At 42.2% G+C, this 26,538-nt stretch overlaps 1 protein-coding gene across 1 annotated transcript in view; it reads left to right on the top strand.

Moving 5' to 3' along the window:
- The window catches only part of dhrs11a (dehydrogenase/reductase 11a), a 128,692-nt gene extending 103,559 nt beyond the window's left edge, over positions 1-25,133 (top strand). Inside the window, exons 4-7 of the mRNA XM_070857188.1 lie at positions 11,490-11,619; positions 17,384-17,476; positions 20,330-20,395; positions 21,162-25,133. Coding sequence (XP_070713289.1) covers positions 11,490-11,619; positions 17,384-17,476; positions 20,330-20,395; positions 21,162-21,203 — 331 coding nt within the window. The 3' untranslated portion in view covers positions 21,204-25,133. The remainder of the gene's footprint in view (positions 1-11,489; positions 11,620-17,383; positions 17,477-20,329; positions 20,396-21,161) is intronic.
- Positions 25,134-26,538: the final 1,405 nt, after the last annotated feature.

Genomic DNA, 26,538 nt, shown 5'->3' with positions numbered 1-26,538 from the left:
TTGGAGTGGTATTTGTGGACATATATAGTTGCTATATATAGGTCAGTCATCTCAGTCCCAGGAAATTGCTGCAGGAGTTCCTCAGGGCAGTGTCCTAGGCCAACCATCTTCAGCGGCTTCAGCAATTACCTTCCCTGCATCATAAGGTCAGAAGTGGGGGTGCACAGTGCTCCGTTCCATTCGCAACTCCTCAGAAAATAAAGCAGAGGAGGCTGAGGGGAGATTTAATTGAGGTGTATAAAATTATGAGGAGTCCAGATAGAATGGATAGGAAAGATGTATTTCCCTTAGCAGAGGGGTCAATAACCAGGGGGCATAGATTTAAAGTAATTGCTGGAAGGATTAGAGGGGAGATGATGAAACAAAATTTCACCCAGAGGTTGGTGGGGTTTTGTAACTCACTGCCTGAAAGGGTGGTAAAGGCAGAAACCCGCATCACATTTAAAAAGTACTTGGATGTGCTCTTAAAGAGCCATAACCAACAGGGCGACTACAGACTTAGTACTGGAAGGTGAGATTAGGCTGGATAGCTCTTTTTCGACCAACTTGGACACGATGGGCCAAATGGCCTCCTGTGTCGTAATATTCTATGATTAAAGGGAAGTGTTATTTCAGCATTGAGTTAAAAATTACTCACTCATGTTTGCTGACGTCATCTGTGTATCTTGATGAGCTGACGGTTTGGTGTATTTATTTATTCTCTGCTTAATGATTTTATGTCTTGTGTCTGGTAATGATCCCCCCGCCCCCCGCCCCCAAATCCAGAATTACATTATAGTTCTTGTCTGCCAGTAATTTGCTTCCACTTGTCCAGTTGTTTTACACTATCCTTTGTCTAGTGATTGTGACTTCATTCATCTAGTGATTTTATTTTCAATGATTTTTGCCTTCACTCCTTCCAGTATTTCTTTCAATGACTTTGCTGTCATTCATCCAGTGAGTTAATATTTCTCTCTTCAGTAATTTTGCCATTTAGTTTTTTGAGGATTTATTGAGTTCATCTAATTTCTCAATGAATTTTGCATTGTGAATTATCTAATACTTTCTTTAACTGAATTTATCTTTATATATCAGTTGTGCTATTGAATTTTCATTTTGATTGCTGCACTAATCTTTTTAACAACACTGCATGATCATATGGCTTGTACAGTGTCTTGACTAAAGATTCACTCGCTATATTGTCTCTCAGACAGTGGTCCTCTTGTACCTAAATGCGTATACCTAACCATATTACATTCTGGTTGTCAGTATGAGTGGATATTTAGCTCTGTTCAATGTTGACGCGCATTTTTTGTGCAGTAATAAAAGTTGCTGCAACCACCGTTACAGAAGGAACACAGCAATTGATGATGAGACCTCGCATTGGTGCCCTGGTAAGCGGTCAACTGACTTTGTAAATGACGTTAATAGATTGTGAAGACATATTAAGTGATCTTAGAGGTGCAAGATTAAAGAAGGATTATTGGAGCAATGACTTTCAATATTGCAGCCCAACATTATGAACTTGTAAATCGTCATGAGTAGCATGTTAATTTTCGCATCTTTTGTTTTCTGTTGTTTTACTTTTCCTCCTCCTATCTGAGATTGCCAGAAAATGGGCTGTAGCTCCAGCACCTGTGTCTCTGTACCTCAGCCAATGTGAGGTGTGTTTACTGTTGCTAAAATAGACTAAGGAGTCATTCTTAATCCAGAGGTGTATTACCTCACCTGGGATTCCCACTATAAATTGCTCACTCGTGTAGTATATGAATGGCAGATTTGTGATAACCTCAGCCATTGCCTGAGCATGTAACCATAGGAGAGGTTAAGACCTGAGATAGGGAGAGTCAGTAGATACCCACAGCCCACAAATCCTTTTCATTACAGAATGATTTTCTAACAAGAGTAACTTCTAACCTCATGTAGAGCTTTAAATTTAGCAGTAAGTCTCAAGTTGCTTCACAGTTGAAACACTGACCCTAAAAGAATAGGAGGGAGATTAGGCAAGTCAAAGTGGTAGATTTTGAGGAGGCTTTTGAAGGTTGGATAAATGTAGCAAACTGTGTAGATTAGGTAGAGTTTGTGGGGGCAAGATAACTGAAGGCAGTGCCACTGATGGTAGAGTAAAGGGAGGAGAATATGCACATTAGGCCAGAGTTTGGCAGAGTAAAGAATGTAAGCAGGCATATAAGCAAAAGTTGTGTGGATGGAGGGACTTGTAGATTATATATCCATGTGCTGAGACAAGGGAGCCAATGGCGGTCATCAAAGACCGATAATATGTGAGTGAGACTTTGTACAGGACAGGATGCAGGTGGCAGAGTTTGAGATGAGTTGCAGAATATGTAAGATGCAGGTGTAACCCGTCAGCAATTCTGAGTCTCTTAGAAAACTCGTGCTACAAGGAAGCTTGCTGAGTTTCTTGAACTTAAAAGTGCAGAGTTATTTCAGTCGTGCGAGAGAGATCGAGTAGCTATTCACTGAGACGACATTTGTCAACAAAATATTATTGGACTGGAATACTAATGAGAGATTTTGAAATGTAAATGGATATTGTGTCAGTGATACCAGTCAGTACAATGCCTGCCTGTATTAAGAAAATAGTTGGAAAACAGGAGCTGCTACTTAACAGACAAAGCAAATAACCAATAATTAACTCCGCGCAGGCCTTCCTGGTATAAAAGTACACAATTTAATCAGTCTGCGGTTGCCTTCACTGTGGAGAAAATAGAATAATTGGATGATAAGCTCTTGAATGAGAGATTAATAAGCATTTCACTTGCATAAATAAGTGGATATTAACAGTTGTGTGTGAGGTATATATTAACTGCCTTCATTGTCTGTGCCCACCCCGAGGCCAATATTAGCATTTCAATAAAGGAGCATTAATGGTTGCCTAGCCACAAGTAAATGAGTATTAATTGTCAGACACATGAGCTTACTGAGTTTATTGTATTGTAGAAAAGAAAGGGGCGTTTTTTTTAAGTTTTGCTTTGGCTGTGTTCAGATGTGAATATAAAATTGTCTGAGTTAAATAATTTGGAAAATTGAACAAAAACTGCAAATTGCAGCCAGTCTGAGACTTTAGCTGGGGGACTGGAAAAGATTAAGATTAGTTTGTGCATTATCCTGTATATAAAATGGGTGACAGATAGCAAGGTTTGGCCCTTACTGGGACTGGGGAGACAGATTTGATGAAACTTATGAATAGATTGCTGCTGTGTTCGTATAAAAAGCTAGATGTCAGTCCTACACTTTGATCAAAATGACAGTGCCTGAGATGAAATAAGGCTTGAAGAATAATCAAGTTTCTATAGTTTTAAGAAAGTTCGTCCAATGAGGCAAATTTATTTGATATTCTGTAAATTACAAGAATCTACATCACAAATACAGGCCATTTGGCTCAAGTGGTGTACAATGGTGATTATACATAGAAACATAGAAAATAGGTGCAGGAGCAGGCCATTCAGCCCTTCTAGCCTGCACCGCCATTCAATGAGTTCATGGCTGAACATGAAACTTCAGTACCCCCTTCCTGCTTTCTCGCCATACCCCTTGATCCCCCGAGTCGTAAGGACTTCATCTAACTCCCTTTTGAATATATTTAGTGAATTGGCCTCAACTACTTTCTGTGGTAGAGAATTCCACAGGTTCACCACTCTCTGGGTGAAGAAGTTTCTCCTCGTCTCGGTCCTAAATGGCTTACCCCTTATCCTCAGACTGTGACCCCTGGTTCTGGACTTCCCCAACATTGGGAGCATTCTTCCTGCATCCAACCTGTCCAAACCCGTCAGAATTTTAAATGTTTCTATGAGGTCCCCTCTCACTCTTCTGAACTCCAGTGAATACAAGCCCAGTTGATCCAGTCTTTCTTGATAGGTCAGTCCCACCATCCCGGGAATCAGTCTGGTGAATCTTCGCTGCACTCCCTCAATAGCAAGAATGTCCTTCCTCAAGTTAGGAGACCAAAACTGTACACAATATTCCAGGTGTGACCTCACCAAGGCCCTGTACAACTGTAGCAACACCTCCCTGCCCCTGTACTCAAATCCCCTCGCTATGAAGGCCAACATGCCATTTGCTTTCTTAACCGCCTGCTGTACCTGCATGCCAACCTTCAGTGACTGATGTACCATGATACCCAGGTCTCGTTGCACCTCCCCTTTTCCTAATCTGTCACCATTCAGATAATAGTCTGTCTTGCTGTTTTTACCACCAAAGTGGATAACCTCACATTTATCCACATTATACTTCATCTGCCACCCATTTGCCCACTCACCTAACCTATCCAAGTCACTCTGCAACCTCATAGCATCCTCCTCGCAGCTCACACTGCCCCCCAACTTAGTGTCATCCGCAAATTTGGAGATACTACATTTAATCCCCCTCGTCTAAATCATTAATGTACAATGTAAACAGCTGGGGCCCCAGCACAGAACCTTGCGGTACCCCACTAGTCACTGCCTGCCATTCTGAAAAGTACCCATTTACTCCTACTCTTTGCTTCCTGTCTGACAACCAGTTCTCAATCCATGTCAGCACACTACCCCCAATCCCATGTGCTCTAACTTTGCACATTAATCTCCTGTGTGGGACCTTGTCGAAAGCCTTCTGAAAGTCCAAATATACCACATCAACTGGTTCTCCCTTATCCACTCTACTGGAAACATCCTCAAAAAATTCCAGAAGATTTGTCAAGCATGATTTCCCTTTCACAAATCCATGCTGACTTGGACCTATCATGTCACCATTTTCCAAATGCGCTGCTATGACATCCTTAATAATTGATTCCATCATTTTACCCACTACTGAGGTCAGGCTGACCGGTCTATAATTCCCTGCTTTCTCTCCCTCCTTTTTTAAAAAGTGGGGTTACATTGGCTACCCTCCACTCGATAGGAACTGATCCAGACTCAATGGAATGTTGGAAAATGACTGTCAATGCATCCGCTATTTCCAAGGCCACCTCCTTAAGTACTCTGGGATGCAGTCCATCAGGCCCTGGGGATTTATCGGCCTTCAATCCCATTAATTTCCCCAACACAATTTCCCGACTAATAAAGATTTCCCTCAGTTCCTCCTCCTTACTAGACCCTCTGACCCCTTTTATATCCGGAAGGTTGTTTGTGTCCTCCTTAGTGAATACTGAACCAAAGTACTTGTTCAATTGGTCTGCCATTTCTTTGTTCCCCGTTATGACTTCCCCTGATTCTGACTGCAGGGGACCTAAGTTTGTCTTTACTAACCTTTTTCTCTTTACATACCTATAGAAACTTTTGCAATCCGCCTTAATGTTCCCTGCAAGCTTCTTCTCGTACTCCATTTTCTCTGCCCTAATCAAACCCTTTGTCCTCCTCTGCTGAGTTCTAAATTTCTCCCAGTCCCCAGGTTCGCTGCTATTTCTGGCCAATTTGTATGCCACTTCCTTGGCTTTAATACTATCCCTGATTTTCCTAGATAATCACGGTTGAGCCACCTTCCCTTTTTTATTTTTACGCCAGACAGGAATGTACAATTGTTGTAATTCATCCATGCGGTCTCTAAATGTCTGCCATTGCCCATCCACAGTCAACCCCTTAAGTACCATTCGCCAATCTATCTTAGCCAATTCACGCCTCATACCTTCAAAGTTACCCTTCAAGTTCTGGACCATGGTCTCTGAATTAACTGTTTCATTCTCCATCCTAATGCAGAATTCCACCATATTATGGTCACTCTTCCCCAAGGTGCCTCGCACAATACGCCACCAAATCATTTATGTATATGGTGAACAACATTGGTCCCAGCAAGGACCTCTGTGGAATACTTCTTCCCACTTTCTGCTAGTCCAAGAAACATTCCTGTCAACTTCTTAAATTGTAATTTTCTATGCCCGCATTTATAATGGAAACAACCTTGATTTTTTAAAAATCTCATCCATTTGCCTCGTCCCCTCACTATCTCTGTAATCACCTCCAGCCCGACAGTCCATTTCTGGCCTCTTGTGCACCCCTAATTTCCATCGCTCCACCATTGGCGGCCATGCCTTCAGCTGCCAAGGCCCTGGTTCTGGATTCCCCTCCCTAGACCCCTCTGCCCCTCTACCCTCCTTTTAAGTCACTCAAAACTTGCTTGAGCAAGATTTTGTTCACCTGTCCTAATTTCTCTGTTTGCTCGGTGTCAGATTTTGTCTGATAATGCTTCCGTGAAGCATCTTGGGATGTTTTACTTTGTTCAAGGTGATATCTAAAAGTAAGTTGTTATAATTTTCCAGAATTAACAATAACTGCAATTTGCATGTGCAAGAAAGCATCTCAAACTGCTTTAATAAGGAAAGTAAGTATACGAAGGACACAGCATGAAGAAAGGAGAAGAGGAATGGAGAGGCTAGGATTGGGAACCAAAGGTATGATTATTAGTCAGTGTTGGGGAGATTTTTGAAAGCAGGGAGGAACATGGGTAGGTGCAGGGAACTTGGGATATTTTCCTAAGTTAAATGCAATTATCTATCTAATCGTAGCCAGAAAATTACCTGCAATGGCGTCTCTTCCCACTCCCACATAGTTACCACTGGTGTCCCCCAAGGATCTATCCTTGGAGGGCCCCCCTCCCCCCTTCTGATTTCTCATCTACATGTTGCCCCTTGGCGACATAATCTGAAAACATGACATCAGTTTCCACATGTATGCTGACGACACCCAGCTCTACCTCATCACCACTTCTCTCGACGACTTCATGGTCTCTAAATTGTCAGACTGCTTGTCCGACATCCAGTACTAGATGAGCAGAAATGTTCTCCAATTAAACATTGGGAAGACTGAAGCCATTGTCTTTGGTCCCCGCCACAAACTGCGTACCCTAGCCACCGACTCCATCCCTCTCCCTAACATCTGTCTGAGGCTGAACCAGGCTGTTCGCAACCTAGTTGTCCTATTTGACCCTGAAATGTGCTTCTGGCCACATATCTGCGGCATAACCAAAATGGCCTATTTCCACCTTCGTAACATCACCCACATCCGCCCCTGTCTCGGCTCATCTGTTGCTGAAACCCTCATCCATGCATTTACCTCTAGACTTGACTACTCCAATGCACTCCTGGCTGGCCTCCCACACTCTGCCCTACGTAAACTTGAGGGTCATCCAAAACTCGGCAGCCCGTGTGCTAACTCGCACCAAGTCCCACTCACCCATCACTTCTGTGCTCGCTGACCTACATTGGCTCCCGGTTAAGCAATGCCTCAATTTCCAAATTCTCATCCTTGTTTTCAAATCCCTCCATAGTCTCGCCCCCTCCTTAACTCATAATCTCCTTCAGCCTCACAACCCCCTGAGATGTCTGCGCTCCTCATTCAGCCCTCTTGAGCATCCCTCATTATAACTGCTCAACCATTGGTGGCCGTACCTTCAGCTGCCTGGGCCCTAAGCTCTGGAATTCCCTCCCTAAACCCCTCTGTCTCTCTACCACGCTCTCCTTTAAAATGCTCCTTAAAACCAACCTCTTTCACCAAGCTTTTAGTCATCTGCTGTAATTTCTTATGTGGCTCGGTGTCAAATTTATTTGTTTTATCTTATAACACTCCTGTGAAGCGCCTTGGGATGTCTTACTACATTAAAGGTGCTACATAAATACAAGTTGTTGTTGTAAGTAAATGCAAATTGTTGTAGCTTGTATCCCCTCCCTTTCAGTGGTGGCCATAGGGAACTGCTGAATGGAAGGCCATTACCAATGGATTTCAAGATCGGTGGGCAGGCCATTCTGATGGATGGTTTCCAGATACTGATATTAATGTGATTGTCTGTTAATCTGTTTTTGATAATTTTGGGATGATTGTGGCCAGGACACTGGGAGAAAACTCTTTGAATAGTGCCATGGGATCTTTTTCATCCATTTGTACAGGTAGGTGGGGCATGTTTAAAGGCATCTCCAACAATGCAGTCAGCTTAGATTATGTGCTCAAGTACTAGAAGTGGGTATTGAACACACAGCCTTGAGACTCGGTGTAAGACCATGAAATTGTTTCTATATCAATATTTAAAAAATGACTGACTTTTATTTCAGACTGGAGACATCCAGATTTGTCCAATAGAGTAACTATATTAAATACTCCCAGAATATCTGACATTGTTTTCAAAAATGTTACGATTTAACAAACACTGATTATTTTTCCTCCCCAATCTTGTGCCACTGATGTGAAAAATGTGAAGCTCTTTAGTATTTGTATGTTTTGTGCTTATGATTGTTTCAACTTTTCTCAATCTCAGACATTTTAGTTAAATTTTCTGGGCTTCAGTGAAATATATTTGATGAATGCTGGCACTCTCCCTGTACACTCAATATCAAACATGTCAATTGTCTTGGCTTGTAGTTAACATTAACTTAATCCACTGATCAGACTTTCAGTGCAAGTACAAAAACTGGAGAAGACTAACGTCAGTCCTGTGCAAGAATGATGCAAACATCCTGTCATGTTCTATAAAAATGTAACTTTTTTTTTTACTGAATGTTTTTCTAAAAAAAAATCTAAGTACCGAATGAACTTCTACTGTATTAGCTCTTTCATTATTTTCGATCAATTTACACTATTTTTGATCTTAATCTGGAGCTGCTGTCATTGCATAACCATGTGAATATCATTGTACATGTTACCTACTCCCAGGACATATGGAATGGAGAGGTCTGTCTATAAGTGAAGCAGCTGCAGTAACTTGCTACCTGTGCGCACCAGTGCATAGCCCAAGTGAGTCTTGGCCTCTATCTAAATAAGCTGAGTGTGAAATAGAAGATGCTGAAGTAAAGTTTAATCTCATTAAATTAAAAGTTGGATTCCCATTTAAATTCAACACACCTTGTTTAATAATCATTCACATGCACAATCTCACTTGATAATAGACTGATTCAGAGTTTGTGCAGTGCCATCGTAACGCTGTATAACTTTCAGGTCTGAAATTGTATTAGTGTTGGATACTTGGCCTCAGCTGACAGAAACTGAAGTTTTCTGTGTTAGTTTATACTTGTATGTGTAACTCAGTGATATGTTTTAAAAAATGACACAATCTATATGTATAATATCAACATTCATTTGTACCACACAGCATAATAAATATACACCTGTAACCTGTAAAGGTTTGTTTTAACTTAAAATATGTTTCCAGATTATTTTGATGTCTGTGTACATTAGCTAAAGGAGAATGTTGGTCCAAACTACAGAATTTCTAGAGTCTCCAACTCTTTATTTCTCCCTTTTCTCTTGGCAACTGGTTTGCAAAAAGTTCTTGCCTCTCCTTAAAAATAGCTTTCGATTTTTGATACATAGAAAGGGTTAGTTTATGCACGTGTTTTACTCTGTCTATTGGTTGAGCATGTTATGTTTTCCTACATTACAACAGTAACTACACTTTATTGGCTGTAAAGCACATTGGGACGTGAGGTTGTGAAAGACACTGTATAAATGCCAGCCTTTTTTTATGTAATCTGTATGGAGCTGATCAAGTGACAGGTAATACTTTCAAATTAATTGATTCTGTTATTTAGACTCATTAGCTAATCTTTCCATTCTCATTTTCAAAGTACAAGAAGTGCTAAATCAAGGCCACTGTTTTTCTGCTTTCAGTGGAAAATCTGCCAGAATTGTGCAATATGATTGCTGTCTGGGTTTTCAATTTTGTGCCAGATTTCCTGTAGGTTTCCGCTGCCGGCCAAAGCTCAATCTGCTTGCTGTGTGTGCTCTCTGCTTCCCATGTGTTCTCTCTGCCAGCCCCAATTCTCTTTCCTTGCTGTGTGTTCTCTCTGCCAGCCTGAGTTCTGTTTGACTGCTGTCCTTTTGGATTGAGCCCATCTGCTGGAGTGTGTTCTACTTGCCGCCACCTTGAGTTTTGCTCGGTTACCTCGAGTCGAACCTGCCTGCTGTCATGCTCTGCCTAGTGCCTGAAGTGAGCCTGTCAACCACTTCATTATGGGTAAAGATATTTTACTATTAAAAGTTCTGTTGTACTATCCTTTTGATAGAATCATAGAATGGTTACAGCACAGAATGAGGCCATTCAGCCCGTCGAGCCCCTGCTGGCTCTCTGCAAGAGTACCTCAGCTAGTCCCACACCGCCAACAGAAAAGTATTAGTCTGTTCCTGCCCCTCCCCAAACTTAGAATCCACCAGTTCCTGCCCTAAAGCTCATCTGGTAACCGCTAAATAGCCATTCTTCACGTATGAGCCTAAATAGCAATTATCAACACATTGGGGGAATCACAGAGATGCCAGGTTTTGCCCTTGCCCACTAAGAGAAAGACTTGCATTTATTTCGCATCTTTCATGACTTCAGGATGCTTGAAAGTGCTTCACAACCAATTAAGTACTTTTTGAAGTGTAGTCATGTTGTAATGTAGCAAATGGCCTTACATTTGTGCTATCCAGTCACTGGATAACAATCAGGATCAGGGTGTCCCTGGCCGTTCATTCCCTTCCCATCCTAGGGGCACTGAGGCCAATTATAATGTTCTTCCACTGCCCCAACTGGGATCAATACCCCAGCACAAGACTTGTATCAAATTCCTAGTCTGTAATGGCTCAGTAACACATCAGGCAATGCATTTACTCAACCTAGCCTTGTTCTTAAGGCCGCTCCTCATGGTGAGTAGATTTCACAAATGAAACATGGAAAAATGTTAACAGAAAATGCCATCTTAATGTCCATTAAAGTGATTATTAAACATTGTTTCGCTCATCGCTTTGCTTTCTTCCAGGTGGATTTTCCATCATAGCTCTCAGTCTGGGCTAGGAACATAACAGAATAAATTGCATTCTGTTAAACAATATTTTAATATAATGCATGATTATATCCATCAATGAGACAGCTATCACTGCTGAAGAAAGATATACTTTCCTGCTTTTGATCTCCATTTCCAGCATGCACATGTTAGCTGCAGGATGACACTCTTCCAAAACTGGACAAACAATGAAACTTAACCCAAACCACAGATCACCTGCTATTCTCTAGCTTAATGTTACATTTCCATTTCCTTTTGGCTATTCTGAGTGAAATGTCAACTATTGTTGAATTGTGGCCATATCTGTGGGGTGGACTTCTTTCCATGAGGCATGTGATTTCACTTGGGTTCTTTACAACTGGCGGAAAGAAGCACTCACCCCATCGGCTGGGGCAACATATGAACTCAGGCTCCAAATAAGATGGCGTGTCACAGTTGATATTGCATTAATGAAAAGTTTCATAAACCTAAACTAGGATGCTTCTCCTATTCCCTGATCTATAATTGAAAGACATGGTTGGCTGGGATTAGAACCTAATTACATTGAATTAAATTTAGTAAACTTTCCATTTTAATGCCAGAGGATAAAATGGACTTTAAATTATTTTTCAAAGTAATTTGATAAGATTTTACAGATTTCGGCAAACAAATCTGAGGGAAGGCAGCTCTCTAACAGCAGACAGTATTCACTGGTTGTGCTGTAACTTTATTCCAATGTCAACATTTAGGTGTCTCTTTTATAACCGCCTTCATTCTCTTTATCCTCCAGCCTGCTGGGTCATATTTCACATCCTTTGGCCATTTCCCACTTTTACGGTGCGACAAAGTATGCTGTGACTGCGCTGACAGACGGTATTCGATATGAATTGCGTGACCAGAAGAGCCACATTCGTGTCACAGTAAGTCGACACTCAATTTAAACAATTAAAGATCGGACCTTAAAGGGGAATAAAGTTGATGCCCTTCTTGGACAAAAGTCATTAAAAAAGAAGGGAGAGAGAAAACAGGGAATTATAGACCGGTCAGCCTGACATTGGTAGTGGGTAAAATGATGGAATCAATTATTAAGGATGCCAAAGCAGCACATTTGGAAAGAGGTGACATGATAGGTCCAAGTCAACATCGATTTGTGAAAGGGAAATCATGCTTGACAAATCTTTTGGAATTTTTTGAGGATGTTTCCAGTAGAGTGGACAAGGGCGAACCAGTTGATGTGGTGTATTTGGACTTTCAGAAGGCTTTCAACAAGGTCCCACACAAGAGATTAGTGTGCAAAGTTAAAGCACATGGGATTGGGAGTAGTGTGCTGACGTGGATTGAGAACTGGTTGTCAGACAGGAAGCAAAGAGTAGGAGTAAATGGGTACTTTTCAGAATGGCAGGCAGTGACTAGTGGGGTACCGCAAGGTTCTGTGCTGGGGCCCCAGCTGTTTACATTGTACATTAATGATTTAGACGAGGGGATTAAATGTAGTATCTCCAAATTTGCGGATGACACTAAGTTGGGTGACAGTGTGAGCTGCGAGGAGGATGCTATGAGGCTGCAGAGTGACTTGGATAGGTTAGGTGAGTGGGCAAATGCATGGCCGATGAAGTATAATGTGGATAAATGTGAGGTTGTCCACTTTGGTTGTAAAAAGAGAGAGACAGACTATTATCTGAATGGTGACAGATTAGGAAAAGGGGAGATGCAACGAGACCTGGGTGTCATAGCACATCAGTCATTGAAGGTTGGCATGCAGGTACAGCAGGTGGTTAAGAAGGCAAATGGCATGTTGGCCTTCATAGCGAGGGGATTTGAGTACAGGTGTAGGGAGGTGTTATTACAGTTGTACAGGACCTTAGTGAGGCCACACCTGGAGTATTGTGTACAGTTTTGGTCTCCTAACTTGAGGAAGGACATTCTTGCTATTGAGGGAGTGCAGCGAAGGTTCACCAGACTGATTCCCGGGATGGCGGGACTGACTATCAAGAAAGACTGGATCAACTGGGCTTGTATTCACTGGAGTTCAGAAGAATGAGAGGGGATCTCATAGAAACGTTTAAAATTCTGACGGGTTTAGACAGGTTAGATGCAGGAACAATGTTGGGGAAGTCCAGAACCAGGGGTCACAGTCTAAGAATAAGGGGTAAGCCATTTAGGACCGAGATGAGGAGAAACTTCTTCACCCAGAGAGTGGTGAACCTGTGGAATTCTCTACCGCAGAAAGTTGTTGAGGCCAATTCACTAAATATATTCAAAAAGGAGTTAGATGTAGTCCTTACTACTCGGGGGATAAAGGGGTATGGTGAGAAAGCAGGAATGGGGTACTGAAGTTGCATGTTCAGCCATGAACCGATTGAATGGCGGTGCAGGCTCGAAGGACCGAATGGCCTACTCCTGCACCTATTTTCTATGTTTCTATGTTTATATTCTAACAATAAGAAAACATTGTCTGTATTTAGTAGTCTTTTTGATTTCTCGAGGCCAACTTTCATGGTAATTTAACATTATACCCTCTTTTCCCCCCCCCCCCCCCCGCTCCATCTTGACATGTATTTTTCCTCATCTTTGTTGCTTCTCATGCCACATACAGGCTTGTTGGACATGCCCCTGGGTCTCTTCTGGTGTCATTCATGAGATGACCACTAGAAAGTACCAAGAGCAGTTTAGGGTGACTTGTCCTTTGATTTTTTTTAAATCTCCCTTGTGAGGAAGTGCCTAGATTCCTCCAGGCCCTTCCTATTGCTAGCATGATTCAGATATAAAAACACTTTCCTTATGAGCTTTTGTGAAGTGAAGAATCCAGTCTTGGCACCTAGCGGTGGCATAATGTCTTGAAGCAATTTGTGCCATCATCTAACTGTACAAATTAAATGTGGTGACAAAAGCATTTGTTTGTGATAGGTTACATTATATTGCATGTTTACACATGTCAAAAAAGGCATTAGGCCATTTGCATGACCTCATCCTACGACATATTTCTTTACCCAGAGGGATGTTGAAGTGCATGAGGCAGAGACCATTGCAACTTTTAAGGGAAACCTGGCTAAACATTTTAAGCAGAGGAAGATATAGGGCTATCTGGGGAGAACAGGGCATTAGAATTAATTTTGCATTGTTCTGGCAAAAAGACAGCACAGGCATGGTGGGCCGAATGACCTCCTCTGTGTTGTAAACTGCTATGGCATCACGGAGACATGGCTCCAGGGTGACCAAGGCTGGAAACTCAACATCCAGGAGTATTCAACATTCAGGAAGGATCGACAGAAAGGAAAAGGAGGTGGGGTGGTGCTGCTGGTTAAAGAGGAAATTAACACAATAGTAAGGAAGGACATTAGCTTGGATGATGTGGAATCTGTATGGGTGGAGCTACAGGATACCAAAGGGCAGAAAACGCTAGTGGGAGTGTGTACAGACCACCAAACAGTAGTAGTGAGGTTGGGGACAGCATCAACCAAGAAATTAGGGATGCATGCAATAAAAAAGTACAGCAGTTATCATGGGCAACTTTAATCTACATATTGATTCGGCTAACTAAACTGGTAGCAATGCAGTGGAGGAGGATTTCCTGGAGTGTATTAGGGATGGTTTTCTAGACCAATATGTCGAGGAACCAACTAGAGGGCTGGCCATCCTAGACTGGGTGATGTGTAATGAGAAAGGACTAATTAGCAATCTTGTGCGAGGCCCCTTGGGGAAGAGTGACCATAATATGGTAGAATTCTTTATTAAGATGGAGAGTGACACAGTTAATTCAGAGACTAGGGTCCTGAACTTGGGGAAAGGTAACTTCGATGGTATGAGACGTGAATTGGCTAGAAAAGACTGGCGAATGATACTTAAAGGATTGACGGTGGATAGGCAATGGCAAACATTTAAAGATCACATGGATGAACTTCAACAATTGTACCTCACTGTCTGGAGTAAAAATAAAACAGGGAAGGTAGCTCAACCGTGGCTAACAAGGGAAATTAAGGATAGTACTAAATCCAAGGAAGAGGCATACAAACTGGCCAGAAAAAGCAGCAAACCTGAGGACTGGGAGAATTTTATGATTTCAGCAGAGGAGGACAAAGGGTTTAATTAGGAGGGGGGAAATAGAGTGAGAGGAAGCTTGCTGGGAACATAAAAACTGACTGCAAAACCTTCGATAGATATGTGAAGAGAAAAAAATTAGTGAAGACAAACTTGGGTCCCTTGCAGTCGGATTCAGGTGAATTTATAATGGGGAACAAAAATGGCAGACTAGTTGAACAAATACTTTGATACTGTCTTCAGGAAGGAAGACAAAAATAACCTTCCGGAAATACTAGGGGACCGAGGGTCTAGTGAGAAGGAGGAACTGAAGGAAATCCTTATTTGTCAGGAAATTGTGTTAGGGAAATTGATGGGATTGAAGGCCAATAAATCCCCGGGGCTTGATAGTCTGCATCCCAGAGTACTTAAGGAAGTGGCCCTAGATATAGTGAATGCATTGGTGATCATTTTCCAACAGTCTATCGACTCTGGATCAGTTCCTATGGACTGGAGGGTAGCTAATGTAACACCACTTTTTAAAAAGGGAGGGAGAGAGAAAACGGGTAATTATAGACTGGTTAGCTTGATATCAGTAGTGGGGAAAAAGTTGGAATCAATTATTAAAGATGAAATAGCAGCGCATTTGGAAAACAGTCACAGGATCGGTCCAAATCAGCCTGGATTTATGAAAGGGAAATCATGCTTGACAAATCTTCTAGAATTTTTTGAGGATGTAACTGGTAGAGTGGACAAGGGAGAACCTGTGGAGGTAGTGTATTTGGACTTTCAAAAGGCTTTTGACAAGGTCCCACACGAGATTGGTGTGCAAAATTAAAGCACATGGTATTGGGGGTAATGTACTGACGTGGATAGAGAACTGGTTGGCAGACAGGAAGCAGAAAGTCGGGATAAACGGGTCCTTTTCAGAATGGCAGGCAGTGACTAGTGGAGTGCCGCAGGGCTCAGTGCTGGGACCCCGGCTATTTACGATATACATTAATGTTTTAGATGAAGGAATTGAGTGTAATATCTCCAAGTTTGCAGATGACACTAAGCTGGGCAGCTGAATGAGCTGTGAGGAGGATGCTAAGAGGCTGCAGGGTGACTTGGATAGGTTAGATGAGTGGGCAGATGCAGTATAATGTGGGTAAATGTGAGGTTATCCACTTTGGTGGCAAAAACACACAGGCAGAATATTATCTGAATGGCGGCAGATTAGGAAATGGGGAGGTGCAACAAGACCTGGGTGTCATGGTACATCAGTCATTGAAAGTTGGCATGCTGGTACAGCAGGTGGTGAAGAAGGCAAATGGTATGTTGGCCTTCATAGCTAGGGAATTTGAGTATGGGAGCAGGGAGGTCTTACTGCAGTTGTACAGGGCCTTAGTGAGGCTACACCTGGAATATTGTGTTTAGTTTTGGTCTCCTAATCTGAGGCAGGACGCTCTTGCTATTGAGGGAGTACAGCGAAGGTTTACCAGACTGATTCCCGGGATTGCAGGACTGACATATGAGGAGAGACTGGATCAACTGGGCCTGTATTCACTGGAGTTTAAAAGGATGAGAGGGGATCTCATAGAAACATAAAATTCTTGACGAGACTGGACAGATTAGATGCAGGAAGAATGTTCCCGATGTTGGGGAAGTCCAGATCCAGGGTACATAGTCTTAAGGATAAGGGGTAAGCCATTTAGGACTGAGATGAGGAGAAACCTCTTCACTGAGTTGATAACCTGTGGAATTCCCTACCGTAGAGTGTTGTTGCCAGTTCATTGGATATATTCAAGAGGGAGTTAGATATGGCCCTTACAGCTAAAGGGATCAAGGGGTATGGAGAGAAAACAGGAAAGAGGTCTGAGTGAATGATCAGTCATGATCTTATTGAATGATGGTGCAGGCTCAAAGGACGGAATGGCCTACTCCTCCACCTATTTTCTATGTTTCTATGGTCTGTCACACAAAGGGGGAATTAACTGACACCACTCCTGAGATGTTCCCAGTTATCATTCCTATAAATGCCAGCTTACTTCGGTGGTAGCACTCACCTCTGAGTCAGAAGGTTTTGTGTTTCAAATCCACCCCTTGGACTTAAGAATAGAATCTAGGCTGACACTGCATTGTCAGAGGTGTGCTGCCTTTAAGATGACGCTGCATCATCCTGTTCAAGTGGATGGAATAAATCCGATGGCACTATTCAAAGAACTGGCTTTTCTCTCTCTTTTGGCCACTTAAATCTCACAACGAACATCATCAAACACATTTTAACTGGTCTTTCATTCATTTGCTTTGTATGGAATTTTGCTATGTGCAAATGTACATTGCCTGCTGTGTTTGTCTACACAGTGACTTCAAACGTAATGACAACTCCACCATTCAACCCAGCTTGTGAGCTGGGTGCTGGTGAAAATCCCACCAGCCCCTGCAAAGTTATTCATACCATGAAACTCTTTGTTGGGATGGTTAGAAATTCACAGTGCCCCCTCTGCTGTGTGCTCAATCCATTACCGGCCTCTCTTCATTTTTATCTGATGTTTTCATTTCCTGCTCCCACAAATTTCTGAGATCCCACCTTCTCCTTTCTGCCTCTGAAAGTGCTGCTGATCCTTTTAGTTGTGATGCTGTTATTTCCATAATCTGTGTACATTCTTTCCTCCTCACTTTCAGAGCATATCACCTGGATTTGTGAAGACTGAGTTTGCTTATCGCATGCTTGAAAATGTTTCAATATCTGCTGAACAATTATACTCGCAAATCAAGGTATGTCACACACATACTAAAAACACATTTTAACAGGTGGGGAACAAGCAGTGAAGAAAAAAGTGAGGATTATATAGTGACAGTGGTTTCATTTACGATACCTCAGTCTCTTATTTGCAGTGTTTATTCCGCTGATGGGACTTGGACTACTTTCCTATGTGTCTGCTTATATACCAGTATACAATGCTTTCTGATTTTCAAATTGTGGCTTTAGTTTATTCAAAGCTTGCTGAGTGGAGTTAACGCATTCAGTTTTTACTTATACAATTGAAGAAAGAAAATGGGAATATGCAGCATACATTATCCACATAATAACAGACTAACATCAGTATTTATATAGTACGAGCCAATCTCACTTAACATTGCACACGTGGAGTGAAGTTCAGATGTAGTTTTCATGGTTGGAGGATGAGGTATAATTGGACCAGGGCATGCAGATGTAATTCATTCCTGAGTTTAAAGTCATGTACTCTGTCATTTTTATACAGTACGTACTTTTATTTGATATTGATAGTTAACTTCAAGCAATTTGGGAAGCGTTGGTTGGAGCACAGAGGTTTCTCTGCAGTACACAACAGGAGATGCCAAATTGAGGTCATACAGCACCATCACTGGCAGGAGGATTTAATTACAGTGTGACAACTTTACATAGACAGTTTCCAATATAAATGTGAAAGTAATTTATAACTGAGCAGATGTGAGATTTTTAACATAGATTGTGTATCAGAATAAGACACATGTATAGACATAGCATGGTACTATCAACGCAGTGTCATATACACAAGGTGAGAAAGGTGGGATGCGAATGTATGAAACACCTGAATGTTTGTTGTGCAAGGTAGAGACAGGACCGATGTCTGATAGATATGTCTCAACATCCTGGGGGTTACCATGGACCAGCCACATAAATGCTGTGACAACAAGAGCAGCTCAGGGGCTTGGTATTCTGCAGTGCATCTCTCTCCTCCTGATACCCCAAAGTCTTTCCACTATCTAAAAGGCACAAGTCAGGAGTATGTTGGAATTCTCTCCACTTGCCTGTATGAGTACAGTTCCAACAACATTCAAGCTCGACACCATCCTGGACAAAGCAGCCTGCTTGATTGGCATCCCATCCACCACATTAAACATTCACTCCCTCCACCACCAGAGTACCGTGGCTGCAGTATGTACCATCTACTAGATGCACTGTAGCAACTTGCTAAGGCTTCTTCAGCAGCACCTCTCAAACCTGGGACCTCTACCACTTAGAAGGACAAAGGCAGCAGGCGCATGGGAATACCACCACCTCCATGTTCCCCTTCAAGTCACGTACCATTCTGACTTGGAAGTATATTGCCATTCCTTCATCGTCACTGGGTCAAAATCTTGCAACTCTCTCCCTAACAGCACTGTGGGCGTACCTTCACTATGTGGACTGCAGCGGTTCAAGAAGGTGGCTCACCACTATCTTCTCCAATTGGGGAAGGGCAATAAATGCTGACCTTGCCCACAACACCAACATCCCAGGAACGAATATTTTTTTTTTAAATACCACTGTCCTGGCTGAAGTTTCACACATCTGTCAATCAGTTCACAAAGAGGAACCTTTGAGAGATGGATTGAGGACAATGGGAGGGGGTCTGGATTCACCAAACACGGCAGGTCTTTTAACATTTATTTTCTTTTATATAAAGAAGTACCTCATCCTAGTTGCAGTTGTTGGAGGTGTGCCAAAGAATGGGCAAGAGATTAATCCTGTGTCAGAGGGCAGAGTGATGAGAAATAGCAAGGGAAGCTCAGACGTCTTCAGCTTTCAAAGGTAGTGAAGAGAGGAAGCCTTATTGAGCTCTAAGATACTAAGTAAAATAGAAAAGGCTAACTCAGATGAGCAATATTTCAAGTTAAACCATGACTACAGGACAAGGGACATGGGTACAAATTGATAAAAGGCAAGTTTAGAACTGATGTCAGGAAGAATGTATTCAAAGAATGATTTATACCTGGAGTGGTCATCCTGGTAGGCTGGTGGAGGTAAAGCGTTTAGTCGATGAAGAGGCAGTTTAAATTTCTGTGGAAGGATAGAGTAAATGGGCTGAATGGCTCTAATCATATACACATCTTTGTGAGGCAGATATTGCTAATAATGATGAGCAATGAGTAGTTTTAGCTTGGCCCAGTGATAACACTCTGGCCTCTGAGTCAGAAGTCTATGAATTCAAGACCCAATTCAGGTGTTGAGAACACAATCTAGGCTGACAATTCAATGCAGTATGAGGGAGTGCTGCTTTGTTGGAGGTGCTGTCTTTCAGATGCGACATTAAACAGAGGCTCTGTGTACTGTTGAAGTAAATGCAAAAGATGCCAAGACATGATACGAAGAACAGGGGCATTCTCCCATTGTGCTGAGTAACTGTTATCCCTTAACCAACATCACCAAAACAGATCAATGATTTAATTTGCTGTTTGTGGGATCTTGCAGTGTGTAAATGTGTTTGCCAACACAATTGCATTTCCTTAGCAATTCATTGGCTATATCCTGAGGATGTGAAAGCACTATATAAATGGAAGTTATTTCTTTGTAGAGTACTGTGTATGTTCTAATTGGCAGGTGACATATTCAGAAAGAAGAAAGGTTCTTTAATGTTATTTTTCTTCCTTAACTGAGAATATTTGTTGTTACAGGACAACTGGGTTGGGTCACCAATTTGCCAATAGGTTGAATGGTATTTGGATGCCACTTGTGACTGATACATAAACCCAGTTCAACCATAGGGAGAGTCCAGCAATTGACACAGAGCAAACTAAGCATTTTGTGTGTAAATAAACGTTGCTAAATTTTCTCCCTTGTAAACACTCGCTGTTGTCTTGTAGGTTCTGGAAGCGGAGGACATTTCGAGTGCTGTGGTATATGCTCTCGGTGCACCACCTCATGTCAACGTAAGCCAAACTTGCCATGAAATGACTGTTTGCAATATTAGCATGCAAATGCCTAATGCATTGTGTGACCTTTCCACTGACTGCTATTTTAGCAAAGGCATAGACCTATTTAATAAAAACATAGTAAACAGGTTCTTCTTTCTCTTTCTCTCTCTCTCTCTCTCTCTCTCTCCTTTTTCTCTTTCTCTCTTCCTCCCTCTCTCTCTCTTCCTCCCTCTCTCTCTCTCTCTTCCTCCCTCTCTTTCTCTTCCTCTTCCTCTCCCTCCCTCCCCCCCATATCACTGCTGCTAAAATCCGCATTTGACTCGAGGGGGTAAATTGTGCCAAATCACCTTGTTGAGTCACTCCCACATGACATTGTGACAGTGAAATGATGCTGGGTTCCACTGGGTCTCAATGGACCACACAGGTCACAGTCTGGCTTCTGGGTGTATGTTTTTGCTCTGTGTATAAAGTTAGAGAAAATATTTGACTAAACTGGGAAGTTTATAATGACAGTTTAGTAAAAGGTTTTTCTTTAACTTTGCATGCAGAGGAATATTATTACTCAATCGATGTTCTCTTCAGGTGGCTGCCTGTTGATTCAGATCCATGAGTTGCACAATTTGGAACCCTTTGTAAGCACTACAAAAATCAAGGTTTTAGTTCAGCTAGTTCCTGTTTGGCCATTGTATTTATCTGCACTATCTGCCATTATAATGTGATTGGGAACTAACATTGCACTTTTACAATAAAGTATTGAGAACTTTTTTGCTCTTTACTTTAGGTTGGAGAAATCATCATTAGACCAGTGGAGCAGGCAATGTGATCGTACTCATTCCATTAAGGGAAGACACAGATCTATCGCTGCCAAGTGCCTGCGGCCAAATGCGATGCTTTCTAATGCTTGAGCTTTTGTTTTGACTAATACTTCGTGATATACTCAATATTATACTTTTAAGTGCTGTACAATGATTTACCTGTTGTACACTAGACAGGCAACAATTGTACATCCCTGTCTGGAATAAAAAATAAAACGGGGAAGGTGGCTCAACCATGGCTAATAAGGGAAATTAGGGATAGTGTTAAATCCAAAGAAGAGGCCATATAAATTGGCCAGAAAAAGCAGCAAACCCGAGGACTGGGAGAAATTTAGAGTTCAGCAGAGGAGGACAAAGGATTTAATTAGGAGGGGGAAAATAGAATATGAGAGTAAGTTTGCTGGGAACATAAAAACCGACTGCAAAAGCTTCTATAGATATGTGAAGAGAAAAAGATTAGTGAAGACAAATGTAGGTCCCCTGCAGTCAGAATCAGATCAATTTATAATAGGGAACAAAAAAATGGCAGACCAATTGAACAAATACTGTGGTTGGAATCAATTATCAAAGATGAAATAGCGCATTTGTAAAGCAGTGACAGGATTGGTCCAAGTCAGCATAAATTTATGAAAGGGAAATCATGTTTGACAAATCTTGAATTTTTTGAGGATGTAACTAGTAGAGTGGACAAGGGAGAACCAGTGGATGTGGTGTATTTGGACTTTCAAAAGACTTTTGACAAGGTCCCACACAAGAGATTGGTGTACAAAATTAAAGCACGTGGTATTGGTGGTAATGTATTGACGTGGATAGAGAACTGGTTGGCAGACAGGAAGCAGAGAGTCGGGATAAATGGGTCCTTTTCAGAATGGCAGGCAGTGACTAGTGGGGTGCCACAGGGCTCAGTGCTGGGACCCCAGCTATTTACAATATACATCAATGATTTAGATGAAAGAATTGAGAGTAATATCTCCAAGTTTGCAGATGTCACTTAGCTGGGTGGCGGTGTGAGCTATGCGGAGGATGCTAAGAGGCTGCAGGGTGACTTGGACAGGTTCGGTGAGTGGGCAAATGCACGGCAGATGCAATATAACGTGGATAAATGAGAGGTTATCCACAAAAACATGAAGGCAGAATATTATCTGAATGGTGGCACATTAGGAAAAGGGGAGGTGCAACGAGACCTGGGTGTCAGGTACATCAGTCATTGCAGGTTGGCATGCAGGTGCAGCAGGTGGTGAAGAAGGCAAATGGCATGTTGGCTTTCATAGCTAGGGGATTTGAGTATAGGAGCAGGGAGTTCTTACTGCAGTTGTACAGGGCCTTGGTGAGGCCTCACCTGGAATATTGTGTTCAGTTTTGGTCTCCTAATCTGAGGAAGGACATTCTTGCTATTGAGGGAATGCAGCGAAGGTTCACCAAACTGATTCCTGGGATGGCAGGACTGACATATGAGGAGAGACTGGGCCTGTATTCACTGGAGTTTAGAAGAATGAGAGGGGATCTTATAGAAAGATATAAAATTCTGACGGGACTGGACAGGTTAAATGCAGGAAGAATGTTCCCGATGTTGGGGAAGTCCAGAACCAGGAGTCACAGTCTAAGGATAAGGGGTAAGACATTTAGGACCAAGATGAGGAGAAACTGCTTCACTCAGTGTTGTTAACCTGTGGAATTCTCTTCCGCAGAGAGTTGTTGACGCCAGTTCATTAGATACATTCAAGAGGGAGTTAATGTGGCCCTTACGGCTAAAGGGATCAAGGGGTATGGAGAGAAAGCAGGAAAGGGGTACTGAGGTGAATGATCAGCCTGATCTTATTGAATGGCGGTGCAGGCTCGAAGGGCCGAATGGCCTACTCCTGCACCTATTTTCAATGTTTCTATGTTCCTGTCATAAACTACAGATGATTTATTTGTAAACCTGCAGTTATTATGTCACAAATACATTTAATAGTTTTCTGGTGAGCTTACAGTTGTCATGTCATTATACTTGCCCCACAAGGGACTAAAACATACCGTCTTATGGGAAACAATAAGCCTCGACTTCTGGCAACCCAGTTATTTTCTCATCTCCAGTGAAAGGAAACAAGGGGAATTCAAAATGCTTAAAGAGAATGAATTCATTTGCCACCTGCTGACATGAAGCAGCTCTCTGGATTTGTTACTTCGCCCAGTTTCAGGCCCAGATTCAAGTTTGAAAGCCCTGCCTGTAAAGAGCCGATTTTCCAGGGTTATGCTACTACTGGAGAATCTCGCCCACTGGCCGTGCATATCTAGAAATTGCAGCCCAACTGCCCCCGATTATGGACATAAACTATGGGCCGCAGGCCTACGATTTGCTGATGTGCACAGCCGATGGATGTGGCTTCCTGCCAGTATAACAAACTCAAAAAATGGGCTCAAGTCTTTTAAGAATAAACAGGAATGTGTCTAGTTTTCTCTACAATTAACCGACAAGATCACATAGCTGTCAAGCTGGTGATTTGTCAGAATACAGTTGCGTTAGCTGGTTGTTAATTATGAAGAATAGGTGTTGTCCTGTTCCTCTTTAATAGAGCAAATTCGCCCTCTCTGTGACACAGCCTAAAACACTCTGGCATATATCACCGATAACTGAGGACATGTGAATCATTTCAAGTTGTAATCCAATCTTGGGGTTCAGGTGACGACAGGTGCATCCCTTGTTTCCCATTACTCTCTCTTGTTTTGAACTCAGTTGCACTTGAGGACTGATGCTGCTCCGCTCTGCTTCCAGATAACAGCTGAAAATGTGGTGTGGCGCTGAGGAAAAATGAACACAAATCCCTTTTCTCCCATTCTGCTTCTAAACAGCACTGGGTTTGAACTTCCTCTTTGGCTATTTTTGGTATCTGCTGCAGCCTCTTCAGGTGCAATGTGAATTGCATGCAAATGAAAATCATAGGGCTTTACACACACGCGCACGCCCGCACACTGCTCCCATTCAAAACCTATCTCAATATCTTGAGCTGCAGCTTAGTTACTGTTTGCCTTAAGAGACAGGGTTAGGCTTCATGGTTGTGGGGCTCAGGTGCTGAAGATTTCAGCACGGCAGTGCGCACTTCAGGTGCGTTCCATCCTAATTGTTCCCGGATATTGCCGCGGGCCAATCTGCCCCATGATCTTTAGCAATGATACCACCGTTGGATCCCATTTAGAGTCCGCAGCTTACTGTAACAATGAAAGCTGGAAATGCATTAAAGGCTGTAACTCAGTGTCAGGGTTCACAGGATTCTTAGAAATAACCACGCTTCGTTCTCATCACTGATAGTGTTGCCTGAATCCCACAATTGCCTCATGACTTGAGACATCATTATGTTTTAATTCTTGGGTACAGTACTTTCTATATTTGCCATCTGTTGATATATAGTTGTTAATTGGTGCCTATGGGCTATCTATATCCTTTGGAAATATCTAATACTTTACTGGCTACACCTATATTATTATTATATTATAATCAACAATTCAGGTTTGGAGAATTCCTCTGCATTAACTGAGGATAGTCCAGAGATACTGGTAACTGTGGCTGCATTTTGCCACACATCATCTCCATTTTGTTGTGACATTTATGGCCTGAAAACATAGCCAACTTCTTCACTGGATGAGTTATTTGATTTAATAGTGTACCTGTCGATCAACTGTAGCTAGGGACAGGTTGGCTGATTTAAAGGACTCGACGTGTTGTTTTGAGCTTCACTGGCCAGCTATACTTACCCCCGACGCAGTACGTGCGCTTGTATATTATTAAACTTTGCTCCCAGCAGGTCAGGGTTCGATTAGCTTTCACCACCATGTAGAACAAACTAACAATCTTTGGAGAGCAGTATGATGCTTGCTAACGTGCCTGTATCAAACCGGAATGTGACTAACTACTCAATTATGTATTGTTTTCTGGAAATAAATATTTGGATGCAACTAAAGTATTTTGCTTAATTATTTGCAAAATAATAGCCTTTAAAGGATAATTTAATGCCAGTTTTATGTTGTGTTGTGAACTTTTCTAAGCTATTACACATTTTCTGGTCCCAGCACCAAGACTGTGGCGCTCATCCCCTGCAAACTTTGTGCTCGTATAAGTTGGGATTGCGTGGACCCACTAAATCATGTGGAATTGACTTTGTACATTGTGAGCAAACAGTGCAACATTGACCTGCTTGACACATCTGTGCACTGTGGATTGACTGCTGCTACTTAAGATAGCTTGGCGTGAACTGAAGCCATACAAATTCAGGGCTGTGGGGACTGTCCCTGTTGATTAGAGGTACCAACAGATGACACAACTCCATCACTGCATCCCTGATGAAGCAGAGTCTGAATGCCAGTTGTCCTCTGACCAATGTTGCATCTAACTTTTTTGGGCCTGTGTTGTCCATTTAACAAGCAGCATAGGTCATTCAAAATGCCATGCAGTGCCATGCACGTGTGGTTTTTCCTATTTAAAGGCCGGCTCACCGGCTGCATGGGACCTGCAGAGCCCTGTGTGGCCGCACAGCTTAAAAGAGACCATTGCCTCTGACATCCTTGGGAAGATGTGCAGACCTTCCTGTGGGTAAGTATAGCTGTTGTCCTTCCGTTGCTGATGCAAGCAAACCAACTTCGTGTAACTCCTGTCATTCTCTTTTTTCAGAATCCTCAAATAGTGCGCAGAACTCAATCCAATATTAATTTTAAGCATTTGGGTTACAGCTTTAAGAGTTCACTTCTCAAACAGCCTAAAATGTGTCCTTGCCCATTTTATATGGGCGAGCATATTGTACAGCTATTTCCTCTGAGAACATGAAGTTGTGCCCAGCCTCAATTAACTTGCACATATTCTAATAGTCAAATGAAGCTCTCGCACAAGCTGCTGGCCAAAAGATTCAGCGCTTTGTGATTCGTGGGAGATATGTGTTTATGGATCGTCGTCTGATTTCTCTCTTCCTGTTCTGTGCCAGTGACGACCATCCCACTTGCTGGAATACTTGCCCCAGCTATTGGTTGATCGACTCAACCAGGCTGAAAACCCCATAACAATTTACATTTACCTGGAACTGAACAAAACAAAACCAGGAGGCGTTGAGCATGTTTCCCCTTCAGATCAATTACCACAGAATTTATTCTTGAGCTGCTGTTTGGATTTCCAGAATAGCTCCCAGCGTGAGCAATGTGTTTATAGAATTTCCAGGTGATCCCATCAACAGTCAGAGATTACTGGCTTTCCCCATTTGCCTTGTCATGAAATGGCAGGCCGTACTTCCATGGGAGTACTTGCCATACGCTTTGTTTTCTTGGTGTTTACAATCAAGATGAAAAACGTTTTACTGCATTTTTGGGTCAGAGAAAGAT

The sequence above is a fragment of the Pristiophorus japonicus genome, chromosome 16, assembly GCF_044704955.1.
Source record: "Pristiophorus japonicus isolate sPriJap1 chromosome 16, sPriJap1.hap1, whole genome shotgun sequence".
Taxonomy (NCBI): Eukaryota; Metazoa; Chordata; class Chondrichthyes; family Pristiophoridae; genus Pristiophorus; species Pristiophorus japonicus.
Note: the sequence above shows the minus strand (reverse complement) of the source record. Positions and strands in the feature narration are given on the sequence as shown.